The sequence below is a fragment of the Balearica regulorum genome, chromosome 1 (genome assembly GCF_011004875.1).
Source record: "Balearica regulorum gibbericeps isolate bBalReg1 chromosome 1, bBalReg1.pri, whole genome shotgun sequence".
Classification (NCBI taxonomy): domain Eukaryota; kingdom Metazoa; phylum Chordata; class Aves; order Gruiformes; family Gruidae; genus Balearica; species Balearica regulorum.
Window position 1 is genome coordinate 10,815,274 of NC_046184.1, and position 16,598 is coordinate 10,831,871.

The window sequence follows — 16,598 nt, forward strand, 5'->3', positions numbered from 1 at the left end:
CAAAACTGAGCAATCAGTGCCACTATTTGAACAATTACTAAAATAAATGTATAGGAAGCAGCTACATGATTACTTATTTCCTGCATACTGCATCAGTATTCTTGTTGAGTTCTGCATGTTTGTCCAAATGCAGGGCTTTATGGAATATTTGCATCATTGTTATTTATGACATTTAGAAAATGGATGCTCCAGCAGCTGCTTCTATAGGAAGATTTAAACTTTTGCCTTCAAATATTTTCAACATCTAGAACTATCTTATTTATTAAATTATTCTAACCTAAATATTAAAGCAGTTCTTCATGGAAAAGAGGAATGGAAAAGAGTATCCAGTGTATTTCAGGAGCAAGATGTCCAGAGGAATCCTGCACCATAACATCAAACATGGAATATTCAAATTGTGCCCTAAGGACTTGGTTGAAGAGGGCCAGCACCACTTGTGTGCCCCAGATGGCGAGTGGCACATCAAGGTTCACATCCATGGAATGTGAACCTCTTCTACAAAGCAGAGCCCCTAGCCTATCTATACTGCCTATTGGCAACAATCCTCAGCCAGGCTGGCCTCCAAGTCATTCCCAAAGCCATGACCAAAAACCACACGAGGGAGCATGCTAAATAGTTAATCTGTTCAGATGAAGTGTAGACCTAACCAAACGACCAAGCCAGGTCATATACAACCTATGAAGCTGGAACAAAAAAGGAAAGGCTTTTAACCTTCTAGAAAAAACCAGTTGTGAAGAGACTTCCTCATCCCTAAACTTGAAGAGGCTGTCTTTTTTTCCTAGTCTTGTAATAAACTGATGAAGACATTGTTCCCTGAGGTAATTGCACACTTTATTTGTCTAGCACTTCTAAAACTTCCCTACCTGACATCAGTTTTAACCCTCTCACCTTAGAGCCAAATGCAAGGCTATTTTTGTCCTGTCCTTCATTCAATACTCTGTGATGACTCTTTAGTTCTTTACATCTCTCAGCCCTCTCAGCTGCAAGACCATTAAAGGAAGAAGGGTCCTTATTTGTGCCAATGCTTTTTTTTTTTTTAATTTTTAATTTTTAAAAAGAAATTTCACAAAATTCCTGTTAGCAGTGCAGCCAAGGTGCACATTGCCATTGCATCTCCCTTTTTTTCCAGTGAAGTTTCGAGGCCTAAATGGCCTATTGAATTCTATTATCTTAGTGAAGTGCAAAGGTATCCTATTCTTTTCTTTTTGTTACAAATTCTGTATGTGTGGATTTTTGAAAAGGACCAACAAGCACCGGTCTCATAGAATCATAGAATTGTTTTTGTTGGAAAAGACCTTTAAGATCATCAAGTCCAACTGTTAACCTAGCACTGCCAAGTCTAACCACTATGAAAAGCAAATATCAAATTATTTGCCCCTTTACTAACACTGAAAAAAAGGAGAAAATAATACAGCCTGATACTTGTATTAAGATATGTCTCTACGGAGGCAGAATGACTAGATGTCTTTTCAGTCTAGCTTTCAAGCTAGTGCTCACAAGCCACCCTTTGAACTATCTAACCATCTTGGTATGGAGCTAAGCCTAAGCTCATAGTCTTTACTGAGGTCCTGTTGAGAAGACATATTAGTTCAGACACATCACTATGCTGGGTTTGGGATCACAGCCAGCTTATCAGGTGAGGTCAGAGCATGGGCAGAGTCCTGAATCTGTCAGCACACAGCCTTAAACCCTTCTTACATTTGATTGCAACTTCTGGTTACACAACTGTAGACTCTTCTGCTGTACGCAATCATTAATAGATCAGATACAAGCCATGGATTGTACTTTGATTTATTTGTAGGTATTGATTGAGTTATCCAGTGTCTCGCAGCTTGACAACACTCCTCGGTGGTATGCTCTGAAGGAACAGAGTGAAAACATTGATCACGGGAAATCTCATTCTGGACAGAGTAGCCAGCAATCTCCAAAACCATCTGTCATCAAGAGCAGAAGTCATGGAATTTTTCCAGACCCCTCCAAGGGTAGGAATGACTTGGTATACCAGATATGAAATGTTTTCCCAGATGATGGGAAAACCTTTGCTATGTGGAAGTTCTAATAGTTTGCTATGAAGTTTGTATACACCTTTATTAAAAACCTATTTATCTGTCTGATTAATTCATTGGAGCCAAAGCTTAATTTGTTTTGATCAGTGCCAGCCAGCTTACTGAGTAATTGTGTGCTTAAAACAGCTGTTTACAAGCTCTATGTGCTTTGCACATCTACTATAGATTCTGTGCCCTTTTCATTTTTCTGGTAGCCTTGGCCAGATTCAATACATATTTAGCTTTCTATTTTTCATGTTCCTTAAATATTCTATGACATTTTATCTTCTGGAAATGTCACATTAATATTTTATAGAATAACAATTATGCTATAATAATGCATATGCATTTCCGGTCAATGATAATAGGCTGTAGCATATCTCAGTTGTATTGGAAATTGGTGGAGCTGATATAGTAGAATTATACTAGTGTTTAGAAAAGCAGAATTGATCGCAGTGTCTCCTGTTCTGATAAATTTCTCTCTCTTTTTTTTTTTTTATACTAAGCAGTCAGTGCCCAGTTGCTCACTTAAAACACAGTGCTTGTCATATCAAAGCAAAAGCCATCCCAAATAGCATCCAGATGAGAGCCTCAGAGTGATAAGACTCTGCTCCATCTCCTCTCTATTTCTCTGTGTAATGTTTTCCTAGGGATTGGTGTGTATATAAGGTCTATATTGAAATTAGAGGTTAGTACAGAAGCTATTGTAAGTTAGGCTGTGGTTTTGATCGGAGCATTCATCAGAATAAAACTGCTTGCATTAGTTAAGGATTCAGTACCAGTGTAAGTGATGCTAGTTAGTCTCTACATACTAGAGAAGTAGAAAGTGGAAAAGCAAATTAGTCTTTAGGCTACCCCGTCATTCTACCAGTATGAACCAGCACAGGAGGCATAATTCACAGGTGATAGAAACCCTGTAGTAAAGTAATTATTCCCTGGGCCAGGGAACAGTGGGGAAGTGGAAAATGGTGCTTCATAAGAGTTTCCTAATCATGATATATCCTGAGACTTTGAATGGCATTGTACAGCTTAATCTTTATTCCTTGTTGTGGAATGCAGCTAGAAAGGCCAGTCAAAAGTAGGAAAATGAAATTGTTTGTTTGTTTTAAATAAATGCAACAGTTGTGCGTCTTCATTTTCTTAGTAGACATGCAGGTGCCCACCATTGAGAAATCCCACAGCAGTCCAGGGAGCTCCAAATCTTCCTCTGAAGGACATCTACGCTCTCACGGTCCATCTCGCAGCCAAAGCAAAACCAGCGTCACTCAAACTCACCTTGAAGACGCTGGGGCAGCCATCGCCGCTGCTGAAGCAGCTGTCCAACAGCTTCGCCTTCAACCAAGTAAAAGACGCAAATAAATTCCTCAGCATGGCAGCTTAATGTTCATCTGTTGCCTTTTTCCCTGCTGTCCTTCCCTTTTTGGCTATTTTTTTTTTCTGTTCTTGGCACACTGTGCTCACTCTGTTCAATGTCTTTCTTTGTGTGCCTGTGTGTGAATACATATAATTACAATATACTCTTGTATTTAGAAGTCTTTTATTTATTTATTTATTTTAATTTATATAGACTGCAGTGAAACTGGCTGTTTCTCCATCAGTCCCTTCACTCATGGTCCATGATGTTCCATGGTTGTGCATGACTCACAGAGAATTCCATTGTGTGGTGTTGTTTTGATGTCACTAAATAGCTACCACTGAAATAATCAAAACCTGCAGAGATGCAGCTGCCAGCTCTTCAAGTTGCACACAAGTACCGAGAGCACATTAACAATAAGATATATCTATAAATAGTAATCAGGAAGGACAGTACTATATACACAAAAGAAGATTTAATGTTAAAGAAAAAAGTTTTTTAACTACATGGCTGAGATTTCTATTTTGGAAACATGACTGTAAATATCTAATTTTTTTTTGAAAGGAAATATAGGCAACCTTCTTAATATCTCTGATAAAATCATGTTAGCGATGAGCAGAACAGCAATAGACTAATACATTAAACACATTAAATGCAAAATCATTAAACACAGAAAAGCATTAACATCAGATTTTAACAATGTTATCAAGTTAGCAAAGTCAAAGGGAGTTGAGAGCTAAGTCAGGTGTCATAGTTCAATTTTTCTAGTAATTTTTTGTGCCATGGATTGATTAAGGGTCAAGATAGATTTCATCTGACAACTTTGAATAGATGAATAAATTAAAACTTTTCCATTCAAAAGGATTGCTCTCCAGAGTATACTTCAGACAGGTATCTGATTGCTAGTTGAGGGTTTAGTTGATGGCAAATTAAAACTCTCTGACTGTGGAATCATTGTGTTTGTCTTCAGGATTTGTTGATATGCCATAAACTTACCATGGTATAATGCAAAAACACGGGGGAAATTATTTCCCTTGTCTTCACCATCATTAATAAAGAAACAGCCAGTTTTAATACTCTTTAATGCTGTGCATGTGGTGTCTCTTTGGTGTTTGAAAACACTACTTATTTAAATACAGAAAAAAACACTTCTGTTTGCATGAATAACATTTAAGCTGGTTCCATCTGAGGATACATACTCTGGGTTTCCATTTCACCCACACTGCCACAGCAGCACATAAAAGCGGTCAGTCTAATCATGCCAGGAAGCAGCACAGACACAGCATAGCAGGAGTCCTCCCTATTCAAAGAACTCAGTCTGACAATCTGCCTCCACCAGCCAATGACAACAAAGACCAAAGCCAACTAGCCCTCAGGAAAGTGATGTCTGATGGACCAGTCAAGCCTGAAGGAGGTGAGCAGAAAGACATGGTTAAGAAACCAACCACATCCTAAATCCTTCTTGCCATGTCTACTAATTCGTTGCGATATTTAATTATTTATTTTACCCCTCCATTAAGTGCTGTAGTGTTAACGTGAATCAAGAAGTCTGCTTGATTTTTCCACATCAGTGCATAAGTCCATAATGAAAAACTATGCTAAGAAATATTACAAAACAACAAATGTGTGCACTTCCATTCCACTGGAGGACTTATACTTCTGTTGAAAAATGATATAGCTTTGCTCATGTCATTGCCTAATAAAAAGCATGCATCCAAGTTAGTCTGCTTAAGCATGACTGAACATTTCTTGTACTGTGACAAAAAACTAATTGCACATTTTTGTTTCTGGAATTCTAATCGGGTCATTAACAATTTCTTTTTCTTCTCCCAACATAGCTGTTATATCAAAAGTCATTAGCATAGATAATTTTTCAAACCGCCAGTGGAAAGGAAAGGAATTTTGATCCATGTATAGCTCAATCTCTTGATAACTTTCCTATTAGCTTCTTAAAAAATTATTTTCTACCCCTAGGAACCTGTACATTAAACCTAAATACCACATATCATCAGTTTATCCCCTCATTATAAATAAAGAGCCAGAATCTCAATTGGTTCAAATTGGCACTGTTCTTTTGACTTCTGGAGGATTTTGCTTATTTCCATGGAATCTGAGGGATTATCCCAATAAACTTACAGACTGGACTCTGGATCTTTTCTTGTGCTGTAATTCCTTCCCAAGCTCTCATGATTCATTGAAGGTTTTTCTGTCAACACCATTGCACACCGTGGACTATACAGTCCGGCTGAGAAGGTTGTAGAAGAGAAAGAGGGAATGATGCTTCAAACAATATACCCTAAAGGCAACGAGCCATGAAGAGAACTAGTGTGATGTTAAAATGGCTAATTAACAAGGCCAAATTTAGAAAATAATTTTAAACTTTGTATTTAGAAATAACAAGCTGTTTCTCACGAGACCTTTAAGAACTCTTCCATAAATATATCTATCTACACACATGTGTGCATCCACCCACACACATATCATCTTACTCTATAGGTCAACTCCAGACACCCAGTTCACACAGAAGCCAAAGGATATCATGGTACCTGTTTAGGCATCGTGACTGAAAGGCCCATCGTATTCCTGGGATATATACCACAGAAATCTAATTTTGGTAGGAATGTCCTATGAGGAGTGGCTAAGGACTTTGGGTTTGTCTAGTTTGGAACAATGGAGGCTGAGGAGTGGGCTCATTGCTCTCTACAGCTTCCCAAGGAGAAGTGGAGAGAGAGGTGCTGAGCTTTTCTTCCTGGGATCCAGTGATAGGATGTGTGGGAATGTTCAAAACTGCACCAGGGGAAGTTTAGACTGGACACCAGGAAGCATTTCTTTACCGAGAGGGTGGTCAGACCCTGGAACAGGCTTCCTAGAGAGGTAGTCGATGCCCCCAGCTTATCAGCATTTAAGAGGCATTTGGGCAATGCCTTTATTAACAAGCTTTAACTTTTGGTCAGCCCTTAATTGGTCAGGCTGTTGGACTAGATGATCTATTCTGTTCTGTTCTGTTCTATTCTATTCTATTCTATTCTATTCTATTCTATTCTATGTAACTCTTAAGATCTTTTGAGGTGTCACATCTGTAGAGATTTATCATAAATAAATGTAGAGATTATCATAAAAACTTGTAGTCCTGTGATGCCTTTTGGCATAAACAAATAATGCTAAAACACTTTGCTTTTGATAGAAGTTGAATCAGGGTTCACATATACTTTTATGATAAGGAAATAGCTAGGCTGTTGGCTTCAAGTACACTTGCCACTGAACGGTTATGCTAGCTTCTTTACTTTTAAAATTGAAAAAAAAATATGCATTAATATGCATTTGGCTCAGCAATTTTAGAAGCATCATAGAGAGTTCTGGGAATAAGAGACCACATTACTATCATTAATATATAAGTAAGGTTAGAGTTACTCTGAAGACACATGGTACTTTTGTCTTTTTACTTCTGATGAATATACACAATGCATGGTCACCTACACAAAGTTTACAAGACTGGTTTCAGATCTGTGAGAAGTTTTGGCTTCTTCTTATTGTACCAAAACTAGTTTGTCCTAATTTATTCATTTGAGGTGGGCCAGTAATTACCATTTTGAGGTTAATGGCACTCATGCATTGCAGCAGGAACAAAAAACAAGATTAGTTAATTGCAATCTTGTGGAGTATGTCAGTAAAACCAGAAGAGATTATGACCTTGAAGAGAAAAAGCACCAAAGATACTCAAAACAGCTTTCAGTTTATGGAGTTCTTTGCATGAGAAAGAAGAGATGAAGGGAGAGGTTTCCCCTGTAGTTCAAAAATCCTAAAAATTAAGACTGTTGTGAACAATGAATATCAGGGCATCAGCAGTTTCCAAGTCCATTCCTACAGGGATGCTGCGTGATTGTGGTACCCACCCCCATTACAGCCTACTTCATCGGCACCTGGAAAAGAACCCATTATGAACTGGTTTTATAGATTGGAACAGTCATCTTGGCAAGTTAGTAATTTTTTGTCACTAAATCTCAAAGCCCTTTCTTGAAGAAGTCATTACAGATAATCCACCACAGTACTATTATTTTTTACCACACTTAAAGTATTTCTCTGTGAATTTATCAGAGAACAGCACCTTTTAGCATAACTGCTTCGGTTTTTTTCAGCCCAAGCACACAAAGTAGTAGTAATCTACCAAGATTTCCACAAAGGTGATGGGAAAAATTCTATTCTGTGAGTGATCATCAGTCCTTCTCTACCTAAGAGAACCCTTAGAATGTGTTTTCTCCTTTAACCTACTCTCTCAAAAGCTTTTTTTTTTTTTTTTTTTTTTCTCCTTGAACTGAATTGGCATTTTGAAAAACAAAACAAGAACCCTCAGTCATAGAATGTCCCAGAGAAATCTTTCTCTACTTCTGACTCCTAGGACCTTTTCTGCTGGATGTATTTTGTCAGTTATTAACTGTATGCCTGCTGAGAAGTAAAAAGGAAATCATAAACCAAAACCAGCACCCATGGTATACTTATATTTAGTGAACACAAAGGACTTGCATCAGTTTAAGTTTACTGTATTAAACTGTTTCTGTGTTCATTTTAATCAGTAAAAAAATGTATTTTAATCAATCTGGTTTAAAAGGTTAAGCTACAACAGAAAACACTGGTCTTTGGTCAGCATCTTTGTAAACCCCAATATTCAGCTACAGCATTTAATTAAAAATAAACCCTGAAATATAATTTCCTTGTTGCCAGTGAGAGATAAGAGTGTGATCTGTAAAGAAACCAATTGCATAATGCACATTCCCATCACACCCCTCAGAGAGGAAAAATAAAATTTCAGAGCCAATTCTTTGAAGGCAGAAGTTGCAAAGGATCCAAGCCAGAGGGAAAGAGCAGTGCCTAGGTTTGAGTTAATTTGATTTCGGTTTTTGTGAAAAATCTGAATCATTGCCAATTACACATTCACATAAAATTAAGCATATTCCTTTCAACACAAATCTGTGTATTAGGGTTTATCTACCAGATGAGTCAGTTTTAGAGACAGTGTAAATCAATTCACCTCCTTTTAAGTCAGTAATTTATCCCACAGAAGGATCTTTCCATTATATGGAATTTACGTGGTAGCTCACTTACATTTTAAATACAATAAATGAGCTTAGAGTTCTTCAGATACTTGAACACTTAGAGATATTCTGATGATAATTACGAGTTCTCTGGATATATGCATATAAAACAGTAGGTGTATCTGAAATATATTTATTTACTGATCTTGTATAAAAGGCCTTTTCAAAGCCAGTTTACACTTTTAAAAGGATGAACTACATGCTTTAGTTTTGATAACTTCCAATAAAGTGAATAAGACAGACGAGGGAGAGCAAAATTTCCCTTCAGTGTCCATGTGAAGTAGAAATGTACATCAGCTCTGCCTCACTAGAATAGAAAGTGTACTTTCCAGTGAAATAGGAACTTCAGAGCACAAAAAAAAAAAAAAAAAAAAAAAAAAAAAAAAAAAAAAAGTGTTCACCATATAGTCCGCATTTATCTTCATATCTGGTCATTTTTTAAAGTACACAGTTTTATAGGGAGTTGTGTTCTCTACATGGATGTTTAACGTACCTGCTTTATGGGTAAAATTCCATGGGCTTATTTGCAGAGGAAGAGGTGGCAGTTTTGCCCCAAAAGATACAATGATTGTACAATGAAAAAAACAATTCCTTTTTTACATCAGAATACTGAATGGTCAACAACAAAAAAATATTTTATGACCAAAAGAGAGAATTTCACAAAAAAATATTTTGTTTCTTCCTAGCATCTTTGGAAAACAGTAAATTATTATTTAAATACATTATTAGGTGATTTTAAGCCTGAACATCATTATAGTCCTATGCATTCTTCTATCCTTTCAAACAGACACTTGTGAGAGAGAAGCTACAAGTCAATATGCTGTTGCTTGAACATCATATGATGATGGATGCCATATGCATCTTCTCTTTTATTTGGCACACATTAAAAAACCAACCAAACCAGCAAGTAACCTGCCAGGAGAAAAGCACTGCTATACTCTTGACCTGAATTAGTTAGCAAATGTTAAAGATCTAGACAAAATACAATGTCTTTCAGTTAAAGGTCCAAACATACCTATTAAATTACCATTCAAGGGAATACAAACAATATAGTTCTACAGCAATTTATGTCTTTTTTTCCTTTTTTTTTTTTTTTTTTAAATCAATAATAGAAAGCCCAAACCTCTGGGGATTTAAAATCACAACATTTTCTGAAAACCTCCAAATCTAATGCATGTACCCAGAACCTATTTATTTCTCCCATCTCATAGAGGACATTTCATCTTTTACATTATAAATTTTCCATCATGATACAAAGTTTTTCTGTGATATCCTAAGAGGAAACTACTTTCCAAATAGTTGTGTGTCAAGTGATTTTACTGGTCAGAGGGAGGTCTACTATCAGAGCCAATGCTGTTAGCCAGAATATCTAGAGAAGAGAGACTATGCATCAGCATTTTCACAATTGTACCCAAATGAGTAAAATGTCATTTTATACCTCTCAAAAACATCTAGATTAAAACACTTTATTTCAAAAGGCAGCATACCTGTTTTTAACTCCCTTGATCCAACAACTTTGACAAAAGTTCACTTAAGTGTCACCATAACAGGTAAAGCTCCCCAGAAATGTGATGTGATGTATGTACCAGGATATTGCTGGCACTGTAAAATCCATGATACAGGTCTGAGCCAGCACCGTGTAATTTCTAGTCACTTAGCTGCAAGAGATTAAAATTAACAGGAGTTTTCCTTATTCCTAAGTTCTATTTACTGGTGTTAGCAACAATGTGGAGTGAAAGGAAAATGATTCCTAGGTTCTATAAATCTTTTAGACTGGATATAATTGTAGATTTAAATACCTGGGTTTTTTGGGTCCCTTTAGGTCTATACCCATTTTCACACTTTCAATAGATGATGCCATGTCCTAATTTCCTACAATAATTTAGGATGTTTCCTTCACCTTTTAAATAATATACTGCCCTAAACTGTTTTATGCCAGCTTCACTAGTCTCTTAATTTCCAAGTTAAATGGGCCTTCATATTGCTACAAATAACCCATTTCCAAGAATCATTATCAAAACAAGAACAGTTTGTCCCCACTCTCTGCAGATAGCAATAATCTGAGGCTGTCGTTTGAGTCTTGTTTCAGTCTAATAGCTGGCACATTTTGCTTCGGCTATTTCTGCTATTTACTCTTCCACCATTTTAAGCTGACATATAATTTCAGGAAATTGCTCAGATTCTTCATTTGATAACTCTTATTTCACCAGTCTATTAGATGGTAGCCGAACCCTACCGAGCACATGGAAGAAAATTATTTCATCAGAATTGCTTTGCTGGGTAAAGAAATGACATCACCACAGTTTAAGATGAGTGCTGTTCTGCCATTACTCACTCCAAATGGTAAATTTCTCTGTAAGGATTGTTTTGAAATTTCACAAAATATCGCTGCTCAGTGTGCGGTCAAAGCCATGTCTAATATACAAACGTGGCTGAGATGGGTGACACCATGGTCTAGAGTACTCTTCAATATGAGGAAGAGTGAGGGAAAGAAACTATCAGAACTGACCCGAGGTATATGCCTTTCATCATTAGTTAAGATTATTAGTTATTATGTTGCCAGTTCACAAAAGATGCAACTAGCAGTCTCAGCAACAGGGTTTTACACTGCAGAACCTTACGGAGCAAGCCTGAGCAGCGCTTGCTTTTAGTGCTAGAAAACACTTCATAACAACAGGTAAACAGGGACCTCGGGCAGCTGGAGGTTGGAGCACTTGAAGCACGAGGCGACTGAGAGTGAAGAGCAAACGAGCTTCTGCCAGAAGACGCTCTGTGACATGCCCAGTCCGTTGGTCAGCAGATAAGTATCCAAAGCAGATCGGTGATTTCATCTACTCCCATGGGCTTGCATCTCTTTGAGAAGACTCAGCATGATACTATCAGCCCTTTTTTGTTACCCAGGGTTTCTCACAAGACTGCCAGTTATAAAGAACAATTTTTTCAAGCAATTAGACACAAAGTCTCAAAATTTAATCCTGAATGCATACTCAAAAGCATTTTTCCCTCCTCTTGTTTAGTCTACAAATAGAACTGTCTTTCCCGATGTGTGTTGACAGTTGTATTTCTGCTTCTAAACAGGTACCTGAAAAGACAAACATCCACAATTTAATTCCCAGGAGAAAGTTTTGTTTGAGTCTGTTCTTTTATCCAGAGGAACCACAGACAGCATAGTCCCATTTTTCAAATTTAAGTCTGGTTTGGTTTTTTTTTTTTAATATTTTTTTATTTAAAAAAAAAAAAAGGTTCATTCACTGTAGAAGAATGGCTGGAGTGGCTGACAGTGCCCAGTCGTTTCCATTTTGCTGCTGACTGATTTGACAGTTCATGTCTATAGGTCTCATATGAATTATCTATCTCCCTTAGTTTAGGTTTACAGAAAACATCTTCTCTGTTGTAAAAACAGACTTTTCTGAAAGATTAAGTGAAATCATATGACTTCCATTCTTTCCTTTCTTATTGTTTTTAATATATCTTCTTTGTAATAAGGCATTGTTTATATGTTTTCCTTGGTTAGGAAAGCTGATTTTCTAACTGCATCCATAAACCAAAGCATAACCAAAATCATGTTTTTACCATACATGCATTCATCTAATATCATGCTAAGAGTAATAATTAAAACAATTTTTAAAAATAAATTTTAAAAGATGGAGCTAAAAGGTGACGTCAGTACTAGCCTCAATTTTCTTTAATCAGCGATTCTTTTCCAAGAATGCATAAGGGAATATGCAGATAAATATCATTCTGTAGAAGGAATTTTTTTTTTTTTTCCCCTGTAAACAATACAGAGTACAAAAGGTACCTGGCTAACCATTATCTTCTTTTTTTTTTTTTTTTTTTTTTTTTTTTTTCTTGGAAACCCCTGATCCTACACCAGGGATAACATTATGATCCACTTTCTTAGAATCTGAAAGAATTCCTGTAAGCAATCGAAAGCTCTTCTGATTCATTTATGTATTATTCACTAGAATGGCTGAACTGAAAGTTTTGCTCATGCCAGCCTGTACAACAACAACAGACAGTAAAACCGTGTCACTCAGAGGCAGCATTAACACCACATTGCTAGCTACCACATATGACATGTCTACCCACCCACACCTTCAGAGAACATTTCATCTCATTGGGGAACTGCCAGCCACAGTAGGATTAGTAGTTGAAAATGAAATCAAAGCTACAACAATAGCTTTGTATAATAGGGAATTCTGTGCATTATTTCAGAGGAAGCAGCTTATATTAGAGTTTAAACTTTCATTTCCCATTTCTATTCTTCATAGTCCAATAGCTGGAAAGCCCAGACATCACTGAAGTTACAATCCTTAAAAAGTCCCAAGCACTTGACAAACTGCATCAACAGTTCATGGAGAAGGGGCTGAAGGGAAAGAATATTTCCTCTCTCCCTGTAAGAGGCCAAATGATGATGCTGGGTAATGATCTTCAGTTAAGCTTACTCTCTCCCATCTGCTGAGGCCTGAAGAGTCTTTTCTTTCTTCTAGAAATGAAATTATTTCAGCATCACATGTAATTGGCACCAAAACCTTGCATATGGGAATTTTTTTTCCTAAGAGTTTCTAAAAGTATTCTAAGCATTCAAAGAGTTTCTAAAGGTGGTTTGTTTGTGGTTTTTTTTCCCCCTAAAAATCAAGAAATAATTTGAAAAACCAATGGGAAAGGAAGCAATGAAACATAGTTCTTCCATACTCTGGATACTTAATATTCAAATGATGGCACTTGGCTTTGCCCAAGCCCCTATTCAAATACATGTTTTACATTTAGGCAAAGAAAGACTACACCTTGAAGTATCAGGCACCTCTGTGATACCAGAAGAGAATATCCAATTGCTGGACCTCAAAAACCAACTTAATCCATACAAAACTATTCAACTGTCTACAGACCAAGGCACCTCCCACCAGAACTTTAATGTCAAAACCTGAGAACTTAGGCATTTTCTAGCATAGGTAGCTGTAAGCAGAAACTCTGTAACTCAGAAGTGAACCTGCCCTAATCTCACTTTAGTTACTTGTCCTTTATGTGGATAGGAACACAACCGGCCAAGAAGGGTGGCAATTGCTCTGATACTTATAGGGCTTCACAGACGTTACAAAGGCTAGTAAGACTAGAGGAGTACCACAGTGAACTCAGCCTTTCTTGTTAAAGTTCCTAAGACAATGCTTGCATTTTTTCAAAGAGAAAGGGCAAGACTGCAAATGAATATACAAACTAGTCCCTTGCACATGAGAACAGGGAAAAAGTTCTAACTTTCAACTTAGAGTACACATCTAACCATGGTTATTCTAACTCTCAGGCAAAATATTTCCTGGCAGTAGGCATCACCACATCTTCAAAACTTGGAAGTTTCCTATATAACCAGCAGCAGAAGCTTAAAGGTCTAGATTTATCTGAAATATATAGATATATAGAAAGTGTTGGTGTCTCATGAGTTATGAAGGGGTTCTCTGTATCCAAATTCTTAATTTGTCAACAACAGGAGCTGTAAATCTATTTGTGGATTTCATCTCTTGCCCCAAACTGATGCTGTAGTTTATTACTTTCATAGAGTAGACAAGAAAAAAAAAATAACACTGAACTTCAGAATTTTCAAAATCCAGTCATGAATCTAAACTTGGATCCATTATAATCATTCACTGAGAGATCTTATGGGAAAAAACATCAATATAGAGAAAGATGTAAATTAGTGAAAACAGTAGAGAAACTAAAAATACAGCATACTGAATGGATCATCAGGAAACAGCTGTTTCAAAAGAAATAACTATGTTTTGACTATAAATAGATGCAGCAAAACTTCTAAACCATTTATAAAGGATTAATTCAACCTTTTCTAGCTTGAACTAAATTCTAGGTTGTTACTGGTAGTAGAAATCCACCAGTAAATGTATAAGAAATAACTTCAGGCACTAGCTTTTACAGCAAAATCAATAAAAATAAGAGCCTAGATATGAACCACCCTTTCAACCACATATGTTATGGTGGAGGTGCATGCTACACTTAGCAAACTCATGCCTAAGGGAAGGACTAAAGACACTTCCTTGTGCTGGCACAATACTGTCTTGGCCTCCATGGGTTTTGCGAATGTGTGGCTTTCCCAATTGTTCTCGCCTATGAGGTATTTGTCATGCCATCGCAAAAAAACCCCTCCAAACCAACAACCAACAAAAAAAAACCTAACAAAAACCCTAAAGAACCCTCAGAATCCCAAACAGCAACATCAGAAGTCATACGGGTCACAGAAACACTGAGAACTGAGGTTATGGATTAGTTTGGGACAGGCATGAGAGAGCCCCAATTCAGGCTGTTGAATACAGGGCAGCTGGCAATCATGCACTGGAGAGGAGAGCTGGACCTCTCTTCTCTGAAATCTTGCTCTTGCCCGACATTTCCCACCAGCAGTTTCCTGATGGGTCACCGTAGTAGGAATTCACTCACAGCACCACAAACCGAAAGTGATAGAGCAACCACTGCTCACAGCTGCCTGAGCAGGGCGCACTGCTGTGCTCTGCCTGCCTCTGCGGAAAAAACACGGGTGGCTTTCTCTCCAGATGAGATACTGAGAGTATCTGTTAATAACACTATGAATTTACAGTTTATTAATTTGTATTACTACCCAAGAAGATAGCCTATGATCAATATAGAAAATCATGAAATAAAGCTAAGGAATATTTTGTCTGAAAATAATCTATAGTGACAGATTCCTTCTGCAGCTGTAGGCAACAGTGAAACAGAGGAGGCTAATAGAGTATTTTGTTAAAAAAAAAAAAAAAGACTTATGTGACAGCTCAGTTTAGCAGTGAACAATCGCTTTGCAGAGTAAGAGTTCTGTCTTAACTCACAGTTTGGACAAAGGATTGCTTATTTCTCTCTTCTAGTTTCAATTATTAATCTTCTTTTGCGTTACGTTTGAAAAGTCATACTCAGCTTCCTGGTCCCACATCAGGGAGCATGCAGCAACCTTCACCAAAAATTTTCATTCAGTGAAACATAAGTAATATTGGTTGCCAGTTTAAGGCAAGACACCATTGGGGCTCTGGCTCTTATTTGAAGTAATTTCCATTTAGATATTTTACTAATTTCTGGTTTAAAGAAGAATTTATTTTAACTGCTTGCATTAGAGTTTCATAGTTTATCAAAATAACATAAAACTTCATTAAGTCTTCATAGAAAAAAAATTTTAAAGAAAGTATTTTTTATCTTCAGGATATATGCTTAGTCATTTAGAAAAGAAGAAATATGACAATAGTAGCTGTAGAAGAGGACATTTAACAAAAAAAAAAATTCCTAAAATCTGTATTAATATTCCCAGAAAATTGTGCTATTCAGTATGAGAATAGCTAGTCTACTGTGCCTGTATTAATTATTATGTGTAATGTCACCATGTCCTTTTTGTTTACATTTCTCAACTTGCTAAAGGCTGAATACTGGAAGATTTGTTCTTGTAGTACAATATCCAAACAACAAAATAAAGCATCTGAATTAAAAATAACATATGCTGGTGTACATTTTCTACACCAAATGGTCTTAAACAAGATTAGGGCAGCTCCCATCAAAATATGTGCATTAAAATTCTAGGCATGTATTAGGAAAGATCCAGATGGGTAGAAGCAGTTGAGAAATATAATGCAGTAGCTGTGTTACGTCTGAAGAGGGGTGAAGGTCTTCATACAGTCTCTGTGACTATAGACGGTGTACCTATATTTCCTTTCAGCTTCCTCTCCTCCTCAAAATCACCAAATGCCAAGAATGTTTCATGAGGAATATGAGGAATGCCCACTGGGAATTTCATTTTTACAAGATTACCATATGAAATGTTTCAGATGAATAACTGGTTTTCTGTGGCTTTAATCAGAAAAGCAGTGTTAATCAATCTAACCCATTCTTTTTTTCCTTCAGGTTGTTGATTTGAACAATTAACATGACTGAAGAAAAAATATGGTGGTATACTATTTGGTTTAGAACCCCTTATTCTATGTGAAAATAAATAATATCTGCAAAAGAAGATAACACAATACTGGAATGTAAAGTAAAAACTGAAAATGTTTGCAGTGTGTATTTTGATAAATTACATTTTTTCTTAGCATGGATGGTACTGATGTCTTACAA

At 36.7% G+C, this 16,598-nt stretch overlaps 1 protein-coding gene and 1 long non-coding RNA gene across 3 annotated transcripts in view; one reads left to right on the plus strand and one right to left on the minus strand.

The window, feature by feature from the left end:
- PCLO (piccolo presynaptic cytomatrix protein) overlaps nt 1-16,598 on the plus strand; it is a 378,115-nt gene that overhangs the window by 308,820 nt on the left and 52,697 nt on the right. For both annotated transcript variants that reach the window (XM_075771604.1, XM_075771678.1), the window contains exons 19-21: nt 1,802-1,982; nt 3,193-3,387; nt 4,631-4,813. In XM_075771604.1, coding sequence (XP_075627719.1) covers nt 1,802-1,982; nt 3,193-3,387; nt 4,631-4,813 — 559 coding nt within the window. The remainder of the gene's footprint in view (nt 1-1,801; nt 1,983-3,192; nt 3,388-4,630; nt 4,814-16,598) is intronic.
- The window catches only part of LOC142604564 (uncharacterized), a 41,733-nt gene continuing 30,327 nt past the window's right edge, over nt 5,193-16,598 (minus strand). The window contains exons 6-7 of the long non-coding RNA XR_012838435.1: nt 8,983-11,571; nt 5,193-5,644 (exon numbers count right to left, since the gene is read on the minus strand). This is a non-coding gene — a long non-coding RNA (uncharacterized LOC142604564). The remainder of the gene's footprint in view (nt 5,645-8,982; nt 11,572-16,598) is intronic.